The sequence below is a fragment of the Diabrotica undecimpunctata genome, chromosome 3 (genome assembly GCF_040954645.1).
Source record: "Diabrotica undecimpunctata isolate CICGRU chromosome 3, icDiaUnde3, whole genome shotgun sequence".
NCBI classification, from domain to species: Eukaryota; Metazoa; Arthropoda; class Insecta; order Coleoptera; family Chrysomelidae; genus Diabrotica; species Diabrotica undecimpunctata.
Window position 1 is genome coordinate 66918996 of NC_092805.1, and position 22331 is coordinate 66941326.

General features: G+C 32.9%; 1 protein-coding gene across 1 annotated transcript in view; it reads left to right on the forward strand.

The window, feature by feature from the left end:
- The window catches only part of LOC140436877 (brefeldin A-inhibited guanine nucleotide-exchange protein 3), a 158404-nt gene that overhangs the window by 85806 nt on the left and 50267 nt on the right, over nt 1-22331 (forward strand). The window contains exon 13 of the mRNA XM_072526035.1: nt 3013-3154. Within this exon, the coding sequence (XP_072382136.1) occupies nt 3013-3154 (142 nt within the window). The remainder of the gene's footprint in view (nt 1-3012; nt 3155-22331) is intronic.

Here is a 22331-nt window from a genome sequence, read left to right on the forward strand (position 1 = left end):
TCAAGATAAAAGAGGTGAAATGCAGAAAATACAAGAATTAAATCCTTTAGAGAGACAGAAGATCACGATAGATGAAATCAAATATGCTATCAAAAACTCTAAAGAAAATAAGGCAGCTGGATTAGATAAAATACCAGTAGAACTGTTTAAACTAGTGGAAGAGGATAACTTGGAAGTACTGGCAGATTTATTCAACACGGGAATAATACCACAAGAGTGGCTGAAGTCAGCATTTATACCCTTCCCTAAAAAAACAAGCAGCAAAAGAGTGCTCTAATTATCAAACACTGAGTCTCATGAGTCATACTTTAAAAGTACTGCTGAAAGTAACACATAAGACAATATACGAAAGGCTAGAGGAGGATATTAGCGAGACGCAGTTCGGGTTCCGAAATGGAATGGGTACTCGAGAAGGACTATTTGCCATCAACATATTGATTCAGCGATGTAAGGATGTAAACGTTGATCTACACTTGTGCTTTGTTGACTACGAAAAAGCTTTCGATAAAGTAAGACATGAAAAACTAATATCAATACTTATACAGTATTGATATTTATATAGTGCAAAAACCTAAATTTGGAAATCAGACTACGTAGCATTCGCTGTTATATATTTTCAATATTATTATATGGAGCTAAGACTTGGACATTCAAAAAATGCAATTTAAAAAGAATCGAGGCTTTCGAACTCTGATTATAGCGCAGAGTATTAAAAATATCATGGACTGATAGAATTACAAATACAAAAGTACTGGAGAGGGTTGGTAAAGAAACAGAACTAATCACTACTATACAAACCAGAAAACTGGAATACCTAGGCCACGTGATGAGGGGACCAAAATATGAAATTTTTAGACTTTATAAAATATAATACAGGGAAAGATTCAAGGAAGAAGATCTGTTGGACGAAGGCAGAACTCATGGTTGAAGAATCTACGGGATTGGTATTAATGCAGATTGATTGATTTGTTTAGAGCAGCAAGTTCAAAAATAAAAATAGCCATTATGATTGCCAACTTCCGTAGGGAGACGACACTCTAAGAAGAAGAACAATCAAATATCCTATTTTGTTTTGGAATACATGGAATATATTACTATCAATATATATACAGTAATGTTTAAGTTTAGGGCTATATGCCAAAAATACTAAATCTGTAATATTCTAATTCAGACAAACTAATAAACTTTTTATTAAAACGTGTAGGTGTGGAAAACAAGTAGAAAGAGTGAATAACTACAAATATCTGGGAACCTGGGTAAATGAAAACAATGACCAAGGTAGAGAAATAAGGACACGCATTGAAATTGGAAGACAAGCATTTATAAAAATGAAAACAATGTTCGTTAATCGAGACCTTCTTCTGGAGCTGAGGATAAGAGCCTTAAGATGCTACGTGTTCTCGACTTTGTTGTATGGAATGGAAAGCTGGACACTAAAAGTGGATAATATAAAGAAGTTTGAATCATTTGAGATGTGATGCTATAGAAGGATTTTGAAAATGCCATGGACCCAACGAGTTACAAATGCAAAAGTGTTAAGAAGGCTACAATAGGATTGCGAGATCATAAAGCACATCAAAACAAGAAAACTGGAATATTTAGGCCACATTACCAGAGGTACGAAATCTGTGATATTAAGACTCATAATGCAAGGTAAAATCGAGGGTAAAAGATCCATAGGAAAACGAAGAATTTCCTGGCTAAGAATCCTAAGAGAGTGGTATAGTTGCAGCTCAGTAGATCTTTTCAGAGCAGCCGCCAATAAGGTACGGATAGCTGTGATGATAGCCAACCTCCGATAGGGGAAGGAACTACAAGTAGAAGAAGAAAAATCTGAAAGATAGTAAAATATTAAAATTAAACCCTTTTCTAGATAACAGTGGCTTTTTAAAAGTGGGTGGTAGATTAAATAATTCTTAATTTTCATTCGAGAAAAAACCTCCCATAATACTATCATCACAGAATCATCCTAAATTAATACATGGAGGGCTGCAACATATATACATAAGCAAGTGTTCGTGATCAATATTGGATTATAGGGCAGAGTTAAAAATGTATTTCCTCAATTCAAAATTCAAGCCTCCTACTGTAAAGCCATTTATGGCAGCACTACTTGAAACGCGGCTAAATTTAAGACAACCATTTGAACACGTAGGGGTTGATTATGCCGGTCCTATAATGATTAAAAATAAAGCAGGACAAGGAAACAAGGTACCTATACAAAACTTATATATGTTTATTTATTTATTATGTGACAAAAGCCATACATATTGAGTTAGTCGGCCATCTTGTATATATAGCGACAATGGAACAAATTTCGTGTGGGCAAGAAACATGTTAAAAGAAATTAGATAGATAAAAAAAAATTTTAGCTGACCGAAGCTTCACGTAAAATGGAAATTAATTTAAAATTCACTGCTTCATTCTCCCCTTACTTTGTTACATAATATTTATGTTGGCAACGATGGAGTAGCTAGAGTTGCTACTATTCGGGCCACATATGGAATGATCAAGAGATCATTTTCAAAAATTTGTTTACTACCACTGGAAGCATAAAGAACATTCACTTGTAATTTTTAAGTGTTACCTTTATTTTATGTACTTTTATGTTTGAAAGGCATCCTCTTTCAAGGAGGGGAGCATGTTTGGAATCCAGGGACTAAGAAACAAAGTGACAACATTGTGTGCCAAATTGGGTACCAGCAATTTGGAGCAGCATACCTGCCAACGGGGAGGATCAGAGAAACGACCATCGACGATGAGACAAGAGACACAACGAATTTCATTAAGTTTGGTTTCAAATATTTGTTTTATGTATAATACCAGTTAGAAATAAAGTTTATTTTACAATCACTGTCTTCTAAAAAGTTAATAACTTCGAATAAATCAATAACACTATTTATGACTATAACCTTAAAAATAATAGACTTTTATATAAATTAAATTTATTTAAATTCACTCGTTAGTTTTAAAAGTAAAGATTTGAATTTTTAATACCTTATTTATTTTCAGGTGGCCAGTCTTAGCAATGTTTTAAAACTTCAAACTAAAAGCAGCAGTATATTGGCATTACTTTCAGCCTCATCTTGTAAAAACCAGGGAAGTAAATTGCTAGCATCGCATGCATTGTCACTTGATGTTCTGCTATCAAAAGGTATATATTTTATTAGACAAAATAAATAATTATAACAGTACAAGATGAATTTTTAAAATTATCTTAAAAAATTAGGTACATCCTAGTATTTTCCTGTATGTTCTTACAGATATGTTCACTACGACCAAGTTGTTTTATGCTCCTAGATGAACATCATGTGAATACTTTGCATTCTACATTATCTCTTTTGTATTTCAAGATCTGTATACTTGGCCATCTTCTCCTTATACTTTACACTCAAATTGGGTAATAATAAAACGACACCTTAATCGTGTAACTATGAAAGGACACTTAAGATACCAATTTTATTTTTAAGGTTTCGAGTAACACTTCTTAGGTGTAGGTACCTACGTCTTATCTTAATATAAATTTTAAATTGAGAAATTTGAAAAAACCAATAAAAGACTTTATTAAATAATCACATTTATTAAAAACAAACATAAACATAATTAGTCAGCCAAACTTGCCGATGATTTACAAGTAGATAAATAAAATAAATGTAAAGATTTACTTATATGGCAAATAAATATACTGTTACTTCTAGAAAGAAAGTTATTGAGGACTTCAGGTTAATTGTAGGTTTAAATAAAAAAGTTTATTAAAATAGTAACAACCAATATGACCATGTTGCTTGTAGGCCTGCTACATTGGCGTGGCGTGGCGTGGTTTCTATATGTGAAAATCCTATCCAAACAAGGAATAATAGTAGACTAGTTATCAGTAGTTGTAGTATAAAGAAGAAGGTTGAGAAAGCGAATCACGTGCTTCTGGGTACAAATAAACCGTAAAAAAGTTGATTAATAATATAAAAATAAGAAACTTTTCTCTCGGAGGTTGTAATCAAAAAACGTGCATCGCATAAGGTTAAAAAACGTGCATCATGTGACAGCTCTCGGGTCTCCTATATGGCGCGTCTGGCATGATACTGCGGGACCTTGTATTTTTGAATTAAGGGCAAGCAGAAACGACCCCAGAGTCTATACGAAGAGAAACGTCAAGAGAAAACCGCGCTGCTGTGAACAAAAGAGTAAACATAAGGTCCTGGGATGGCAGGATGGCACCCAGAAGCCGATTAACTACGCAGTCAATTGGTTGCAAAGTTGAGTCTTTTATTGTATCATTTAAGCTAGCATATCCAAAAATGTCGTTTAACCGCATATTGCGGTCTCAAAGCCGTAAGGCTAATGAAAGTGACTCCCTCACCCTAGTCGCTGAAGCATATGTCTTGATTACCTTAAGGCTATATCTTGCATTTGTAAAATTATCAATTTGACCATGTGGCATTAATGAGAAATATAGTCTATATTATTCCGGAGTACCACAGGGTCACAGAGCAAAAGAAGGAGTCGGTATAATGGAGAATAAAAGAATAGAATTAAGAATAACAAACTACGAAGCAGTATCATCTAGAATAATCACAGCCCAAATAGAACTAAAAGACGAGATAGGAATAATACAAATATACGGGCCAACAGAAGGCAATGAAGAAGAGATAATGATAGAATTTTACAACGAACTCCAAAACGCATTAGACAAATTAAGAGAGACAAGAGAAAAAATAATAATCTTGATTGGAATTCAAGAGTGGGTAAGGACATTAACAGGAGATTAGGATGCATTGGAAAATATGGGGAAGAAACATTAAATAGAAATGGAATTAAAATGCTGGAATTCTGCCAAACCAATGACCTGATAATAGGAAAGACATTCAGTAAACAAACCATTAACGACAAATATACATTTGTGGCTGAAGAGAGAATTGCGAAATTACTATATAGTCTATACGAGAAACCTATAACAAAATATAAAAAAACATTTTAACGCAAAAGGAGCCGAAACTGTCTACACAACACAGGATGGTCACTGCAAAACTGGAGAATGAAAAAATGGAGAAAGTGGAAAGAAAAAAGTACAAGAAGGTAAATGTAAACAAACTAAAGATAGAAAGTATGCGAAAATTTTACACGGAGAAAACTAACAAAAGACTGAGACAAATAGAGTACCAAAAAGAAACATGGACAATGGAGTGAAGTATACATACAGTACATACAGTGAAGTATTAAAGACAACAGCAACTGAGGTGTGTGAAATCAAAAAATATAATAAACAGTTGAAAAGGACAAGATGTGGGACAAAAAAGGTAGAATAAAGAAGTGAAGACAGAAATAAAAAAGAAGAAAATAGCATGGAAAAAATACATCGAAACGGGATTAGAAGAAGATAAAGAAAAATACTATAGGCAGAGACGATTGGTAAAAAAGGCAGTCACACAAGCAAAAGCAAAAACATGGAAAGAATTTGGAGAAGAACTTCAGGAAGAATATATAACAAATAATAGAAACTTTTGGACGACAATATGACACATAAGGCAAGGAAAACGAAAGAAAATAAACGCAGTAAGAGATACTTAAAACCAAATACAAATAAGCCCAGAACAAGTAGCTAGGGTATGGAAAGAATATTATGCGAAAAAATTTGATACCGAAGTGATAAAGGAAGACAATATAATCAATGAAGGCGAAGAAAACACAGAGCCAGAGCAAATAAGTAGAGAAGAAGTAATAGAAGGATTATCAAATATAAAAATAGGCAAGGCAGGTGGAGATGATGAAATTGAACCGGAATTGGTAAAATGCATGGGAGAATAAGGAATAAACTGGCTATGGAAAATAGATAAAGAGGCGTGGGAAAAACAAACAATCCCTAAAGACTGGCAGAACAATATCATCGTACCAATATACCAAAAAGGAGAACATGTAAACTGCGACAACTATAGAGCAATATGTCTGTCATCGGTATGCTTTAAAATATATACGAAAATAATAGAGAAGAGACTGAGACAAGAAGTAGAAATGGTATTGGGAGAAGAACAAACAGCATTTAAACCGGGAAGACAGACAAATGACAACATATATATGATTAGAAACCTAATAGAAAGAAGCATAGATACGAGTGAAAAACTAGTATTAGCATTCATAGACCTAAGAGCAGCATTTGACACGATAGAAAGACATATTATAGGGAAATTAATGTGAAATTTCTTTCTCCCCTTCCTTTTACCCTATCAGTGTGTCGGATTTGGGCTAGCTATTTTAATTTCTATTTACCAACCTCTTCCATTCTTTTCTATTTCCTGCCATTATTTTCATTCCCTCGACTGATTTTTGTTTAAGTTTTCCCGCCTCTACTACTTGCTGTATCCATTTTTTTCTTGGTCTGCCTCTTTTTCTTTTTCCGATGTTTTTTGCTTCATAAATTTTTCTTGTTACTCGATTAGACTGCATCCTCATCCGATGCCCATACCAGTTCATTTGTCTCTTTGCTATTTTGTTCATTATCGGTTCCTGGCTGGTTGGCCAATCTCCTAATAGTCTCGTTGCTTAATCTATCCAATTTTGTCTTTCCAACTATCCTTCTTAGATGTCTCATCTCCATTGCGTTTATCCTGCTCTTATGTTTTTCCAAAATTGTCCAGTTTTCACTTGCATAGAGCACAATCGGTATTACTATTGTGTTATATATTTTTATTCTTGTTTCTCGTGCAAGTTCTCTTTTTCCTATTATTGGGGCTAACGCATAATATAACTTGTTTGATTTCTTTGCTCTATTTGTTATTTCCCAGTCTATTTTTTCGTCATTAGTTATTATACTTTCCAGGTATTCGTAAGTTGTTACTATTTCCAAATCTTAGTTTTTACATTTTATCTTTATTTGATTATCTTCCTTATCTCCTTTGCCGCTGATTATCATTTCCTTACATTTTTTCTCGTTTATCTCCATTTTTAGTTCTTCTATTTGTTCTACCCATATATCCATTAGTTTCTGCATTTTATTCTCGGAATCTGATATTAGTACTATGTCATCTGCATACATTAAGGACTCTATTGTTACCGGTTGTAATCTGCGGTAACCTATTATTGTCTGTAGTTGATTGGTTCTGACTCTAGTGTTTCTTATCAATTCGTTCATTACTATTATGAGTAGCAAAGGGCTGAGACTGTCTCCTTCTTTAATACCTCTCTTTCAATTAAATGCTTCCGATCTTTCCCCTGTTATTTGTACCCTTCCTTTTACCTCTTTGTAAGTACTTTCAATAATTTTTATCAATCCATTAGGTACGTTTATTTTCCTCAAGCATTTTCCTATAATATGTCTTTCTATCGTGTCAAATGCTGCTCTTAGGTCTATGAATGCTAATACTAGTTTTTCACTCGTATCTATGCTTCTTTCTATTAGGTTTCTAATGATATATATATGTTGTCATTTGTCTGTCTTCCCGGTTTAAATGAAGTTTGTTCTTCTCCCAATACCATTTCTACTTCTTGTCTCAGTCTCTTCTCTATTATTTTCGTATATATTTTAAAGCATACCAATGACAGACATATTGCTCTATAGTTGTCGCAGTTTACATGTTCTCCTTTTTTGTATATTGGTACGATGATATTGTTCTGCCAGTCTTTAGGGATTGTTTGTTTTTCCCACGCCTCTTTATCTATTTTCCATAGCCAGTTTATTCCTTCTTCTCCCATGTATTTTACCATTTCCGGTTCAATTTCATCATCTCCACCTGCCTTGCCTATTTTTATATTTGATAATCCTTCTATTACTTCTTCTCTACTTATTTGTTTTGGCTCTGTGTTTTCTTCGCCTTCATTGATTATATTGTCTTCCTTTATCACTTCGGTATCAAATTTTTTCTCATAATATTCTTTCCATACCCTAGCTACTTGTTCTGGGCTTATTTGTATTTGGTTTGAAGTATCTCTTACTGCGTTTATTTTCTTTCGTTTTTCTTGCCTTATGTGTCATATTGTCGTCCAAAGTTTCTATTATTTGTTATATATTCTTCCTGAAGTTCTTCTCCAAATTCTTTCCATGTTTTTGCTTTTGCTTATGTGACTGTCTTTTTTACCAATCGTCTCTGCCTATAGTATTTTTCTTTATCTTCTTCTAATCCCGTTTCGATGTATTTTTTCCATGCTATTTTCTTCTTTTTTATTTCTGTCTTCACTTCTTTATTTCACCTTTCTTGTCCCACATCTTGTCCTTTTCAACTGTTTATTATATTTTTTGATTCCACACACCTCAGTTGCTGTTGTCTTTAATACTTCACTGTATGTATTCCATCTTTCTTCCATTGTCCATGTTTCTTTTTGGCACTCTATTTGTCTCAGTCTTTTATTAGTTTTGGTAGGTATGTGCTTTTCTAAAAATAGCTTTATAGATACAAAAGGATTTCATTACCAAATTGAATGGTTTTTTTCATATGCGGAAATTTCCTAATGTATTTTGTTAACGTGAGTATGTCTTTATACGTTTTATTTAAGAATCCGATTAATAAGAAATTGTTTTATTTAATCCATAGTGCATCCATGATGCAATTATCCATATATGCATCCACCAACAAGTGGAGTTAGTGTCAAATTTGCAATGATCTTTATAAAGAATATATTCTTTACATGTTCAGTTCAAATAATTAAACCTTGTCCCTTCAGAAAAGACCGATTTAAATGGCAAAGTCAACTAAGAAGGTCTGAAGAATCTTCCACCTCACATTCACACAAGTTATCCGGTGTTTGCAGGCAAGAGTCCTCTCGACGGTTCAGATGGAGAAGAGCAGCTTATTTTTTTTGGTATATCTTGCAGATGTGTTGATCTGGCCAGTTTTTTCTCGATTTTAGTCATAAAATGGGCTGGTATTTGTGAAGTGGATGTTGCGAATCTAGACTTTGTTTCTTTCGTTTTTTAACTACTTATCTTCGGATATTAGGTGGATTGATATCTACGATATTGTAGAGCTTATGTATGGATGTGAGTCTTAATATCCGCTGAATATGGCTGTCTAATTTATAGCTAAATTTACGTGTTAACAGAAGCATAGAGTGCAAGCGTTTACATTTTAAGAGTGGAAGGATGTGCTTCTCAACTTTAGCTGACAAGTTTGCGGAGAAGATTATTTCTGGTCCTCGGTTTACCTTTTAGTTTTAAACAAAGTTCTGTGAATGACTAAGTGTGACACAAACTACCTTCAAGATATTTATAGCAAGTTAAGAGTTTAAGAATTTCATGACACTATTGGATGTTCAGATTTGTGAAAACGTCTCTGTTAGGGGCATTAACGGAGCATACTTGAGTTTCTCTGGGGTTTGGCTTAAAATTGATTTATAGTCTATTTTTATTGTGTTTAAGGTATGATTTAGATTTTTCTCCACTTCAGCAACAAAAGTTTTTGGTTGTGCAACAATAGATGTATCGTCTACATAATAAAAGTCCTAGTATTTACTGGTATGGGTTGATGGTTTGTGGAGATGTTATACAGTGTAGGTGCCATTACGCTACCACAAAGGAGACCATTCTTCTGCGTTCTCTATCTGCTATTCTTACCATTAAGTGATACCAAAAATATTCGGTTGTGTAGGAATACGCGGGTAATACAAGTGAATTTATTACCTAAGGGGATATCACATAAATTTTGAAAAAATGCCCTCTTATTTAAGGTGTCGTAAGCTGCATTTAGATTGACAAATACCACTCTTCATACCTGATATCTTTCGTACCCATCTTTGCTATGTTGGGCCACCTGGGCAAGATTTAGTCTTGTGACGTACATGATCTTCCCTGTCTATAGCCACTTTTGTCTTTTAATTAGAGTTTTTCTTCTGTTTTACTTCTTGAGAAGTATTTTGTATAGCTGACTGGTTTGTCCTCTCTCATTTTAAGTTTTTCTTTGCTTCTTTGCCGGCAGAGATAGCACTTTCACATTTATTATGTGATTTTCAGCGATCAGCTTAATACCAAATACCTTAAGTTTGGCCCTCTATGTATTTCCTGCACTAAAAATACATCACATTTGTGCTAAGCGCATATGTCTGATAATGTTAAGTAAAGTAAAGTGTCTTTATCTCTAGATATGCCCTTAATATTTATAGAAATAATTAGAATAGTTGGTCTTAAAAAGGGCCGATTTGACAAAAATCATATTGAACGGGTAATTAGCCGATTAATTAAATATTCATTACCCAGGATACGCCCGATTGCTGTTGTCTTATTAGTACTCAAATTTTCGTAAAGGCTTCTCTTTTGAACTCCATAAGAAATGGCCAATCTTTAACTTTTCATTAAAAATTTAAATTTTACATACTGTTACTTTTCGACGATATTTCGAATCAGATTTGTATAGTAATAACTATAATAACTATAGTTAATATAGAGTCTTTTTGTGAAAGGTAAATGGGTTTGTAATATGGGTCACAACTTATATATGGATAATAAGGACATTAACGGTTAAAATAAGTGTACACAATTTTAACTAAATATATCGGCACCATTGTTCAGGAGATGGGTTTATCCCAGAGATCAAAGGTTACATGTATATTCCAGGTTCTATTTACGTATTTTCATTACTAAAAAAGTATATTTAAAATAAAGGCCTTAAGGTATCTTTAGATTCTATGGAAATTAGAACCTATGGAAATTAGCAAATTAAAAAATACATACATAATTCTGAATGACCAACTTAAGACAAACAGTTGTCCCCTCCTTAACTTATTCAATTACAGACTATAATATGTAAACGCATACCTGTTTTATTATTAGATAAAGTTAATTTCCATCAAGTAACTGTTGAATCCATCACTTACTAAAGGAGTGGGAAAAGACATGCTTATGCTTTAGAGTATGGATACTTTAGTACAAAGTACCCTTTGCTTTTGGCAATTGCTTTCTCACTTTCTCAGCGATGGGTCTCCCTTTGCCTCATCAATAATGTTTTCGCTCGATACTATCTGAATATCTTATTCCACGATATTTAGATTTCAGTATATGCTCTACATTTGGTTTTATCTCCTATGAATTAACAACTATGACAACATTTTTATAATATCTGATTCATTAATATTGAACTGAAGTAGAATACTTGGTCGATAATATTTATTTGTTTTGAGTATACTTATTTTACAACCTAGTACATAAAAAAATTAATATTTGTGTGCTTAGTGTTTTCTAAGCCTGTAAAGCATAAACAGGCTGCCATATTAGATTATACATTTATTAAGAATGTCCAATCTCTGAATTGAAGATTTTATCTCAAAATATGACATGTGCCTTACATGTTTTATCCAAACATTATTCTTTTCTGAGATACCGGTATAAATATGGATTTTATCATTAATAAAAACAGCTGTATTTTTATGCTGATTCGTTCACCTTTTGTAAGTGAGGTATGAATAACTACTTTTTGTATTTTTAGAAGGCATACTTTAGGCATACTTCTACCGGACATAATTTAATGTGTAAATATTAGAAATTTAAATAATCTTTTTGTATATATAATTTGTTTGGATAGAGTTTCATAATTATAGTTCCCTTGCTTTTATTTTTTATGGTAATACATATACATACCCAATTAGAAAGGAGAAAATCAGTGAGTTGTAGATTGTACATAGACATTCTTCTCCCTCTCTAGATGTTATATAAAGGTCATGGTTATAGTATAGTCAGAACGCAAGAAGGTTCTATTGGCTTTTCAGCTTTTTGTCTCCTCATTCCTATTGAAAACTCAGCCACGTGAATAATGTTTTACAAATATATGTCAATATTTCTAAAGTGCCTTTCCTGGGACAACTTTTTTAAGCCTAGTTCGTTTGATTACATGTAATTGATTTGATAGTTCCTAACAGATAAGTATTGATTGTAGGTTGGATAGCGGGTGGTTGTACAGGCATGTGTTGATAAATATGATGGGTCGGTAGGTGGTCTCATTATTCCTAAATCTGACCATATGTTATTTCCCCCCTTCATTCGTGGACGTCCTAAAGGCATTTTTTCTCTCGGTGCATTCTCCCAGTTTAACTTGACAATGCAGTTATTAGAGAACCTTTGGATATAGCCAGCGCAACTTTGGCGTTGATTTTAGCTTCTTGTATAACGTTGCTATCTTTATAGATCTGTATGACCTTGGCATTAGTTCTGGTTTGGTATTGGTTAGTATTAGGACCTTTGTATGTCGGAAAATACTTCTGATTGCTTTTCTAGTAATCCTGATCTAATTAATACCTAAGTTTTACTTACATTAATTTGTCAGCGTTCTCTTCACATATTCAGTCAATAGCACTGGTTTAATCACTGTTTTATATATCCTGATTTTAGGGATTCGTATTAGACTTCTGGATTAAAAAGTGTTATGAGGGTTATGTATACATCAGTTAGCTACCTGAATATTCCATTTTATTTCTTATGTGACAAGGTTATCTATGATACCTAAAACGCTGCAATCTCTCAAAATTATATGGGTCTTTATTGTCACGTTATGCCCTACTCTACATCCTCTTATTTGTATGTTAAAGAAAATTTATTTAGTTTTCTCGTTACTGATTATTAGTCCGTTTTTTGCTGCTAATAGCAATATTCTATAGCATTTTAATATTTAATCTATAGATTAAATCCGGATAGCAAATAAATATTTTTCACTTTCTCGGAGAAATAATATTCTAACATACAAAATTCTATTAAATTGCTAAAACCTTTCTTGCTTATTATATTCACTTATGAGGGGCAGCAGCTATATCAGTACCATAATAAGGCGTATAGTCCTGGACTGGCTAATCGTTGGATAATAGGAAGCATGAGTGTAGCAGTTTTAATGTTTTCGGGACTGCTACCTGGTATCGGGGAGCAGAGATATCAGTACCAAGTTATTGCATATATGAATTGTTGCTTGAACTTTATTATTATTAAACAGCACTATATAAACAGCACTATATTTTATAACACAAGAAACTCTGTGTTATAAAACAGTCGAATAAAATACAGATTCTCAATTCAAATATTCAAAAAATTAAAGAACAGCTTACTAAAATAGAAATCGCCTATTTAAAATGCAATCCATTAATGGCCCAAGGTATTAAGAACTTCTAGCCTATGTTAATGATATTGATTTCATAAGAAACTCTCTCCCGTCTGTGAACAGTATTTGTAGTGAACTGATGATGCTTTTAAAAATAAAAGCGAAACGTATTCGAATAAATCAATAAAGTAGTTGACGACTTTTATTTGCCAATTATTGACCGATAAAACCTCTACTATTCAACCATTGAATATATTCCAAATATATTATATATATATATATATATATATATATATATATATATATATATATATATATATATATATAGTTTGAGTTTAGTTCTTGAACCTTAATATATATTTTTTTAGTGGATTTTCTTGGGCTTAGGTTCATAAAAAAATTTTTGATTTGGTACTAAGGCATTTTCATATATTTATTCGACGTTTCGGCAGGAAATCCATGCCTTTTTCAAGAAGTAATATTGACTAAAAAAACATTTTATGACAGACATAATACGATTTTAAGGGTTAAACTTTTGACTTACCAAGCATGTAAAAATTTGTTACTAACAAGTAGACGTCACAATTAAAATAATATTAAAAACATAGGACATACCCACTAAGTCACTACATGTAAAATATATTTTAGATCTAATGTGTTGTTTATTGAAGTTAGTTTATCGTTTAAACAACCAGTTATTTTAACATCATAGGCGTTCTGAGATTGTCTTATTATGTGTTTTTAAACTAAGTTAAAATATATTTTGTTCAAATTTTTGACATCTTTTTTATCATTTATTGCATTATTATTTTTTTTTATTTGTATAGACTCTAGAAGCTCTCTCTTTTTCCTGTTGGGTTCACTTTTTAGGATCTTGGTTTTCTCAAAATCAAATTTATGTTTTTTTTCGTTTTCATGTTTTGTGAGGGCGGTTGAGTTTTTTTTGTCATATTTGTGGGAACGTATTCTTGAGTTAAGTAGCTGACTGGTTTGTCCAATATAAACTCCATCACAATTCGAGCAGGGAATTTCATATACAACATGCGATCTTTTTAATAGAGGGGTTTTTGTTTTTAATCTTGTAAATTTCTTTTTCAAAAGGTTGTGCCCTTTATGAGCAACCATAATATTATGTTTGGACAGAAGATTTGCAATTTGTTCTGATAATCCTTTTATATAGGGAAGAGACATATAGTTTTTCTTTACCGTGTTGGTTTCATTGTTATTATTGTTATTGTAAAATTTATGCAGTCGCGATTTGAAAGTGTTGTCGATAAGGTGGTGTGGGTATGAATTAAGTGTTAGTGCTGTTTTTGCTTTTTTAATGGCCTGAGGTCTATTAATAGGATCGGATAATCTAATAGATCTATCGGCGAGTCCGATAACTACTGATTTCTTTTGAGACAGGGGATGATGAGAGTTGAAATTCAGATATCTCGATGACCAGGTTTTTTTGGTGTACCATGAAGTAGTTATAGTGCTGTTTTCTCTATGTAAGGTCAGGTCCAGAAAATTAATTTGATGATTTTTTTCAATTTCTAATGTAAATTTTAGTTTTTGGTGAAAGTTATTGAATTCATTTAGTAAAATATCCATTTTATCCTCTGGTGCTGCGCTCAAGCAGTCATCTATATAGCGATAGAAAAAAGGTATATCAAAATCTATTTTATTTAAAACAATTTCCTCTAGATGCTCTAAAACTAATTGAGCGATGGCACTGGATATGCTAGCACCCATAGCACATCCATCTGTTTGTTGGAAGATTTTGTTTTTATATAGGAAATAGGTTGACTTTAATGTTGTTTCGACTGCTAGCAGAAATTCTTCTAGAGGGATGTCTGTGAACGCTTTGATTTCATTCCACTTTTTTTTAATAATGTCTTTCGCTAAAGCTATTGGAATATTGGTGTATAAAGATACCACATCGAGAGAAACTAATTTATAATTTGGATGTAAATGTATATTTTTGAGTTTTAATTTAGACGCTGATCACCTGAAATTAAAACTCAAAAATATACATTTACCTCCAAATTATAAATTAGTTTCTCTCGATGTGGTATCTTTATACACCAATATTCCAATAGCTTTAGCGAAAGACATTATTAAAAAAAAAGTGGAATGAAATCAAAGCGTTCACAGACATCCCTCTAGAAGAATTTCTGCTAGCAGTCGAAACAACATTAAAGTCAACCTATTTCCTATATAAAAACAAAATCTTCCAACAAACAGATGGATGTGCTATGGGTGCTAGCATATCCAGTGCCATCGCTCAATTAGTTTTAGAGCATCTAGAGGAAATTGTTTTAAATAAAATAGATTTTGATATACCTTTTTTCTATCGCTATATAGATGACTGCTTGAGCGCAGCACCAGAGGATAAAATGGATATTTTACTAAATGAATTCAATAACTTTCACCAAAAACTAAAATTTACATTAGAAATTGAAAAAAATCATCAAATTAATTTTCTGGACCTGACCTTACATAGAGAAAACAGCACTATAACTACTTCATGGTACACCAAAAAAACCTGGTCATCGAGATATCTGAATTTCAACTCTCATCATCCCCTGTCTCAAAAGAAATCAGTAGTTATCGGACTCGCCGATAGAGCTATTAGATTATCCGATCCTATTAATAGACCTCAGGCCATTAAAAAAGCAAAAACAGCACTAACACTTAATTCATACCCACACCACCTTATCGACAACACTTTCAAATCGCGACTGCATAAATTTTACAATAACAATAATAACAATGAAACCAACACGGTAAAGAAAAACTATATGTCTCTTCCCTATATAAAAGGATTATCAGAACAAATTGCAAATCTTCTGTCCAAACATAATATTATGGTTGCTCATAAAGGGCACAACCTTTTGAAAAAGAATTTTACAAGATTAAAAACAAAAACCCCTCTATTAAAAAGATCGCATGTTGTATATGAAATTCCCTGCTCGAATTGTGATGGAGTTTATATTGGACAAACCAGTCAGCTACTTAACTCAAGAATACGTTCCCACAAATATGACAAAAAAAACTCAACCGCCCTCACAAAACATGAAAACGAAAAAAAACATAAATTTGATTTTGAGAAAACCAAGATCCTAAAAAGTGAACCCTGTAACCGTTTCAAAAGATTTAAAAGAAACTCATTATATATTTCGATTATATTTTTTTTAATAAAACTAATAGCCCCATCTATCTGTCAAGTACCTACCTGTAGCCGACTCAAGGATTCTTCTGTAATTCCCAAATATATCCGGTAGATGAGCATATTTTTCAACTTGTCACTCACGCCCAATTTCCAGATTCAGGCGCCATGATAGCGCTTCGCTCTTTTCTGTTAAGACCGTCCAACCGTTAAGACGTGTTTCCAAAGTGGGTCTCAATAATTCAGAGGTGAGCTAATAAATCCTTTTCTTGTCCATATTTCAGATAGATATTTATTTTTTTAGACCCTTATTGGAGAGGCTATAATGCTGATATTATATTTTTAATACTCGTCGCAAAATAGTATTGCTATGGAGTTATTCCAGATCATGGCCCAGTAGCAGTATCTTTTTATGGAACCCCTAACCCCTCTTATCTAGGATGGTGGTGATTTGATATAGTACGTAGCTGAATCAATTTGGTGACTGATTAAATAAGAAGAGAAACAGAGCAGATTAAGGTTGTACCAATTTTTATTATACCTACTCTCAAGACAACAGACATGATTATGAACTCAAAAAAAAATGAAAATATAGTGAAGTGTTCTAATTTAATTTAAAGGTTTATTTTCTTCATTGTTCCTAGTTGATAAATAACTATATTATTTTCAATGTAAACAAATTTCGAAATTTGGGGTTAATATATATATACATTCATTTTCTTTATAACCAATTCTTAATTTAATACGATACAAAGATTTTTTTGTTTATGATAATGTTAACATAAAATAATATTTTGGAATCCCTTTGGGATGACGTAACTTTTAATGTTTTCTTTTTGTTCATTACTAAGAAATAATAAAGAATAGTTTTCTTGTAAACTTTTAATAAATCTTAATTTTTTTTGCTCTTCCCCTTCGAGGATAAACCAGGGGTGGCGTCCAATAATAAATAATAATTTCATATTATCTAATTGTGCTTGAATTTAAAATACGATATAGTTTCTATAACCCCGCCCTATTCTCTTCGACAACGAGCGATTCTGGCCTTGTAATATTATTGTAGCACGGCAAGTGTTACATAAATGGCGCGCCAATCGTGGAGCGTGTATCTTCATTATAAAAACAACGTAATATGTTTATGATTTCTGTTTACATTTCGTATTTTAGACTCAAGTTGTTTGTGTATTTGCTTTTACCCAATTTTTGTTTAATCAGTTTAACTGGTACGATTTTCGTTTTCCTTTAATTTAATCTTCGTAAAATTGCGTAGAAATATTCTCGTCGTATTTTTAATTTTGTGAAATACATAATACGTATTTGGAATGTTTATTACGTGTGCATTTTAAATTTTAATGGTCGTATTTTGAATGGTAAGATAATCGTCTGTTTATTCCCCGTCTGCCTAAGGTAAACATCTCATAAATGTGAGAAATGAATTTTGTTTATGTCCCTAAATTAATTCGTATCTAAACGATGGCTTTCTTTGCAGTTCAGTCTTATTTGTTGATAGAACCATAATAATTATATTCCTCAATGTGTTTATTTTAAATAAACGAAATGGCTCTTAGCGTTTCTTATTTGAAGAATCAATTAAGTGAATTTTATTTCTTGACCTTGATTCATGGTTTTTATTTGCGGCAAACAGCCGGGAATTATACCTATATACAGGCTGTCCCGACCTACCTAATTTTAAAATATGTTATCTGGATTCGTGTAGAATACTTACGCGAAATATTTTTTTGCGAGGATTTGAAGTTGAGTTCTTTGATAATAGGATGTTTTTAATATGTTTTTTTAGTCTGTTATCTGTTAAATTTTCTTTTTAATTTGTCTTTCGTTTATTTTAAAAATTTATTTTTTCATAGTTTAACTTTTTCGTACTTTGAAAAGAAAATTTTATTTCCTGAAAAGGAAAATGCTTTCTATATTTTACAGTCCATGGTTCTTTTGTTTTGCATGTATAAGGAAGTAATGATATGACTTCGTTTCTCTCTGCCTAAGGCGTCTTTGTTGAGAATATAGAGCGGAAATATTGTTATTCTCCTTCTGTTATGTTAATTTTATGTCTTTGTGTGGTCAGATGTAGTAGAAGTATGTTTTTGGTACTGGAACTTATTTTTATTTTGTGGTTTTACCTTTTTCTTTTCTCGAGATGTCCTGTAGGACGTACAGGCACGTGACCTGTATTATTGTATCTTGAGTTATTTGTGTGATGTCAGACTACTGGTATACCCAGCAGCTTTCTTTTTTTTTTTTGTCGTTGACATTTTTGCGGTCTTCTAATAGTTTATTAGACCACATATATCTTTTGCTTTGAGACTTTTGGCTAAGGCTCAAAAGCTTTCATTTATTATCTTGTGTTCATGATATGGCACAAGTAAGGTTGAAGTAGTTTACTGTTGTCTATTGTGACTCTTTGTATAAACAGAGGTGAAACAACCCGCTGCCGCCTATTGTGAATTTATCTTTTATCTTTATGTCGACGTTAAGACCACGTTTGTTTAACAATTAAAATAGTTCTGGTACTACCGTTAAATGACCCACTGAGAATTAAAAGTTAATATTATTTTGACTCTATTGGAGTTCTGCTAAAGAATGGTAAACATTTCTTTGTGATTTGTATGACGACCATATTGGATTCAATTAGGTGTCAAAAATGTTTTACTATTCAACTTTTTTTATTGTTGTGGTGTGTTACATCCAACATCATGATTCTTTATTATTGACGATGGACTGTAATATTTTTCTTTTTCTTTGGAAGATTGTAATGACTCTTCCGTTCCTTTTAAGTCTTATCGTAAGTTTTGGTTTCGTGGAAGACTCTTACGATTTTTTTTTGTTTCTTTTGGAAACATCAGTCTTAGACTGAACTGTTTGTGTAGCGATTGGGGCTTGTATGCCATATACCCATTTTCTTTCTTCTTCTCCAAGATGTGTATTAACGGTTTGGATTTATTTTCTTCTTTTGTCCTTTTGGGAGTCTCCTTGTTGGAAATTTTCCGCTGTGATCAATCCCAGAGGATATTCTTATGGAACTATTGGCCATCCTGTCTTTCTTCTTTTGCGTTAGTTCAATTTTCAACCAGTGGTTGGAAATTCATTCATTGCTTGACTGTCATAGTCAACTTTATTATCGTTTGATGCTATTTAGGTTGTCTACCTAGTGGATAACCATAGCGAAGTTTGCTAAAGCTACTTAGTTGGCCACCCGCCTTTGTTGAGCTGGAAGCATCCCTCTTTTCGCTCCCAGAAACTTTAACACTGGTCTGTTCCACACTTTTGGTTAGGTTAGAGCCATATTTATAGAAATCTGCCATTGGTCGTTGTGCCTAATAGCCAACGAACTGTACCTGATGTCGATTCATCAAATCGAGCATCCAGTTTAATTTTGCATGTAAATATGTCGTGATTTTTGTTTATTTTTTATTGTTTTATTTAGACCTAAAAGCTTATCAACCAGTCAGTGTTTCGACGGATAATTCAGATTTGTCTGAAACCGAATAAATCAGTTTTCTTAAATTTTTAATACCTTTCTTCTAAAATGTTCAGTCCATTCTTAATTTTTAATTTTTTAGTTGATTCCCTTTACGCCTTGCGTACTTAATCTTTGCTACCTTCTCCAGCGACTATTCAATCCCTCCGTGGCCCGTGTACAGGAAGAGTTGCGCTAACGCGAACTTTATCCTGGAGAGGATTCGTTTCCTTTCCAAATTTTTTTGGCGTGGGGTCAGTACAGCACTGATACCCTAGTACTTAGTACATTGAATACCACTTTGCTTCGGCAAATCTGTCCCTTAGTGCTTCTTTCCCTTCAGGAAGTTGACACGTTTCAATTTTTTTTTGAGCTGTCTCGACAACCCTTGTTTTATGTCGGTGGTGTTGACTATTAGTCAGGGAGCATCCTGCTATAGTCAAGTGGATTAGTGGACCTATCCCTATTCCAATTAATAATTTTGTGTATCTCAGATGTTGTCGCAAAGAGACGAGCCTCTGGAAGTAGTGTAGGAGACTCCGCACGTCGATCTCCAGAGCAACTCAGTTTGGCTCGCACCCCAGTTCGTTGAACTGTTTTACTTTTTATTATTATAATATTGATCATTTATTGTGTTCAGTATGTCTATATATATGTCGTATTTCTTTTCGACATAAATTTTATTTTTATCTTATCTTATTCTACTTCGGTATTATTCTCTCTCTAGTTTGTATTGATCGAGATCTTAAGTTTATGCTACCCCGACCAAGAACCTATATTGATTTTAAGGGTGTTTGCAAAATTTAATCTCATTTTATTTTTAGAATGCCTTGGTAGAATGTGATATTTTTATGCTTATGTTAGTTTATATTACAATAAATTGTACATACCTTTAGTTGTCTTCAAGTGGATACAAAATTCAATTTATCTTATTTTACGGATTTATAAATCCAAGTAATTTTTTTGGTATCTATACCAAAGATATCAAGATTCCTCTGTCTAGTTACCAATGATAGTTCATTATAGTATCTGTTCATTTGCCTAAGTTTTACTCTTAGTGTGAAGACCTTCGAATTTCGACTCTCTATTCGAAACCCCCCAAAATAATGTTTGAAAAGATTATTGCTGTCTAACATCCTATATTCTGAATGGCCAGACACTGAGGAAGGCTAGGGATGAAGTAAGCGGATTCCCGCTAGTTGACTCGTCGGAATGATAAGCCATTCATAATTGTATTTCAGTAATAAATCTAGAATAACAGCTTCCCGCGTCAGGAAACTTTTTTTTAGTTCTCCAATACCTGTTTAGTTATGTAATCTAGAATTATTTAGACCCTACCCGAAGTTGACCCTACCCGAAGTTGACCTACCAATGTTGTCCCTATTATAGGCGGATGATACACGTTAGTTATCACAAATTCTAGTTGTCATACTAATAACTAAACATCAGCCTTTTTTTTGTTTCTAAATATAGATGTGTCTTACAGAAATTCTGATGTCTACCTTTCCCAGTAAACTTATTAAGGCTTGTCTTTGTAGAACTTTAATGTACCAAATTTTGAACTATTAGTAACTCTTTCCTTTTCTTTGCGTATTTCTGAATGTGTCTATAATGACGCGCTGCGTTATTACCTTATGTTATTCGTGGATTAAGTCATAGATGAAAGACTCTATGCTTCCGAACAAACGATGACACATTTGTATTTTGTATTTTATGGCGTTAATGATACGATTGTATTATTATTCTTATGTTATTCGTGGATTAAGTCATAGATGAAAGACTCTACGCTTCCGAGCAAACGATAACATTATTTTTTTTTTGTGTTTTATTGTGTTAGGTATCATAACGACTACGCAGTAAATTATCTGTTTTGTATCTTGGTGACAACACTAGTATGTTTTGCTTTATATTACTTATGAAATTTCAAATAATAATATCTTAATTATATTGTTTCGATTGAATGCGAGCATTTGGTCTCAAATAATGATTTGTAGATATGTTTTGTTTTATTCCGCTTTGTTCATGATATTGGTTATAGGTGAAATACCCTATGCATTTTGAGAGTGAGCATGCAATTTTTTTTGTTTACATTTTTATAGTTGAGTCATTTCTATGCGTTCTGTTTCGCTTTGTTCTGAAATCTTTGAGTTGTTCCCACGTGAGTTGTAAAAGAAGGATTCTGTGAGTCCAGATTGTAGCTATATTTGTCCATTCTGTTTGTCTTACCTCTCCGTATATCTATTCCCACTTTTGAAAAGGTTAGTATGGTGTGCCACCATGCCTAGTCCGATTCCACGCTGGTACCCAGTTGAAATCGTGGGGAGGGCTGTGTAACCGTTTCAAAAGATTTAAAAGAAACTCATTATATATTTCGATTATATTTTTTTTTAATAAAACTAATAGCCCCATCTATCTGTCAAGTACCTACCTGTAGCCGACTCAAGGATTCTTCTGTAATTCCCAAATATATCCGGTAGATGAGCATATTTTTCAACTTGTCACTCACGCCCAATTTCCAGATTCAGGCGCCATGATAGCGCTTCGCTCTTTTCTGTTAAGACCGTCCAACCGTTAAGACGTGTTTCCAAAGTGGGTCTCAATAATTCAGAGGTGAGCTAATAAATCCTTTTCTTGTCCATATTTCAGATAGATATTTATTTTTTTAGACCCTTATTGGAGAGGCTATAATGCTGATATTATATTTCTA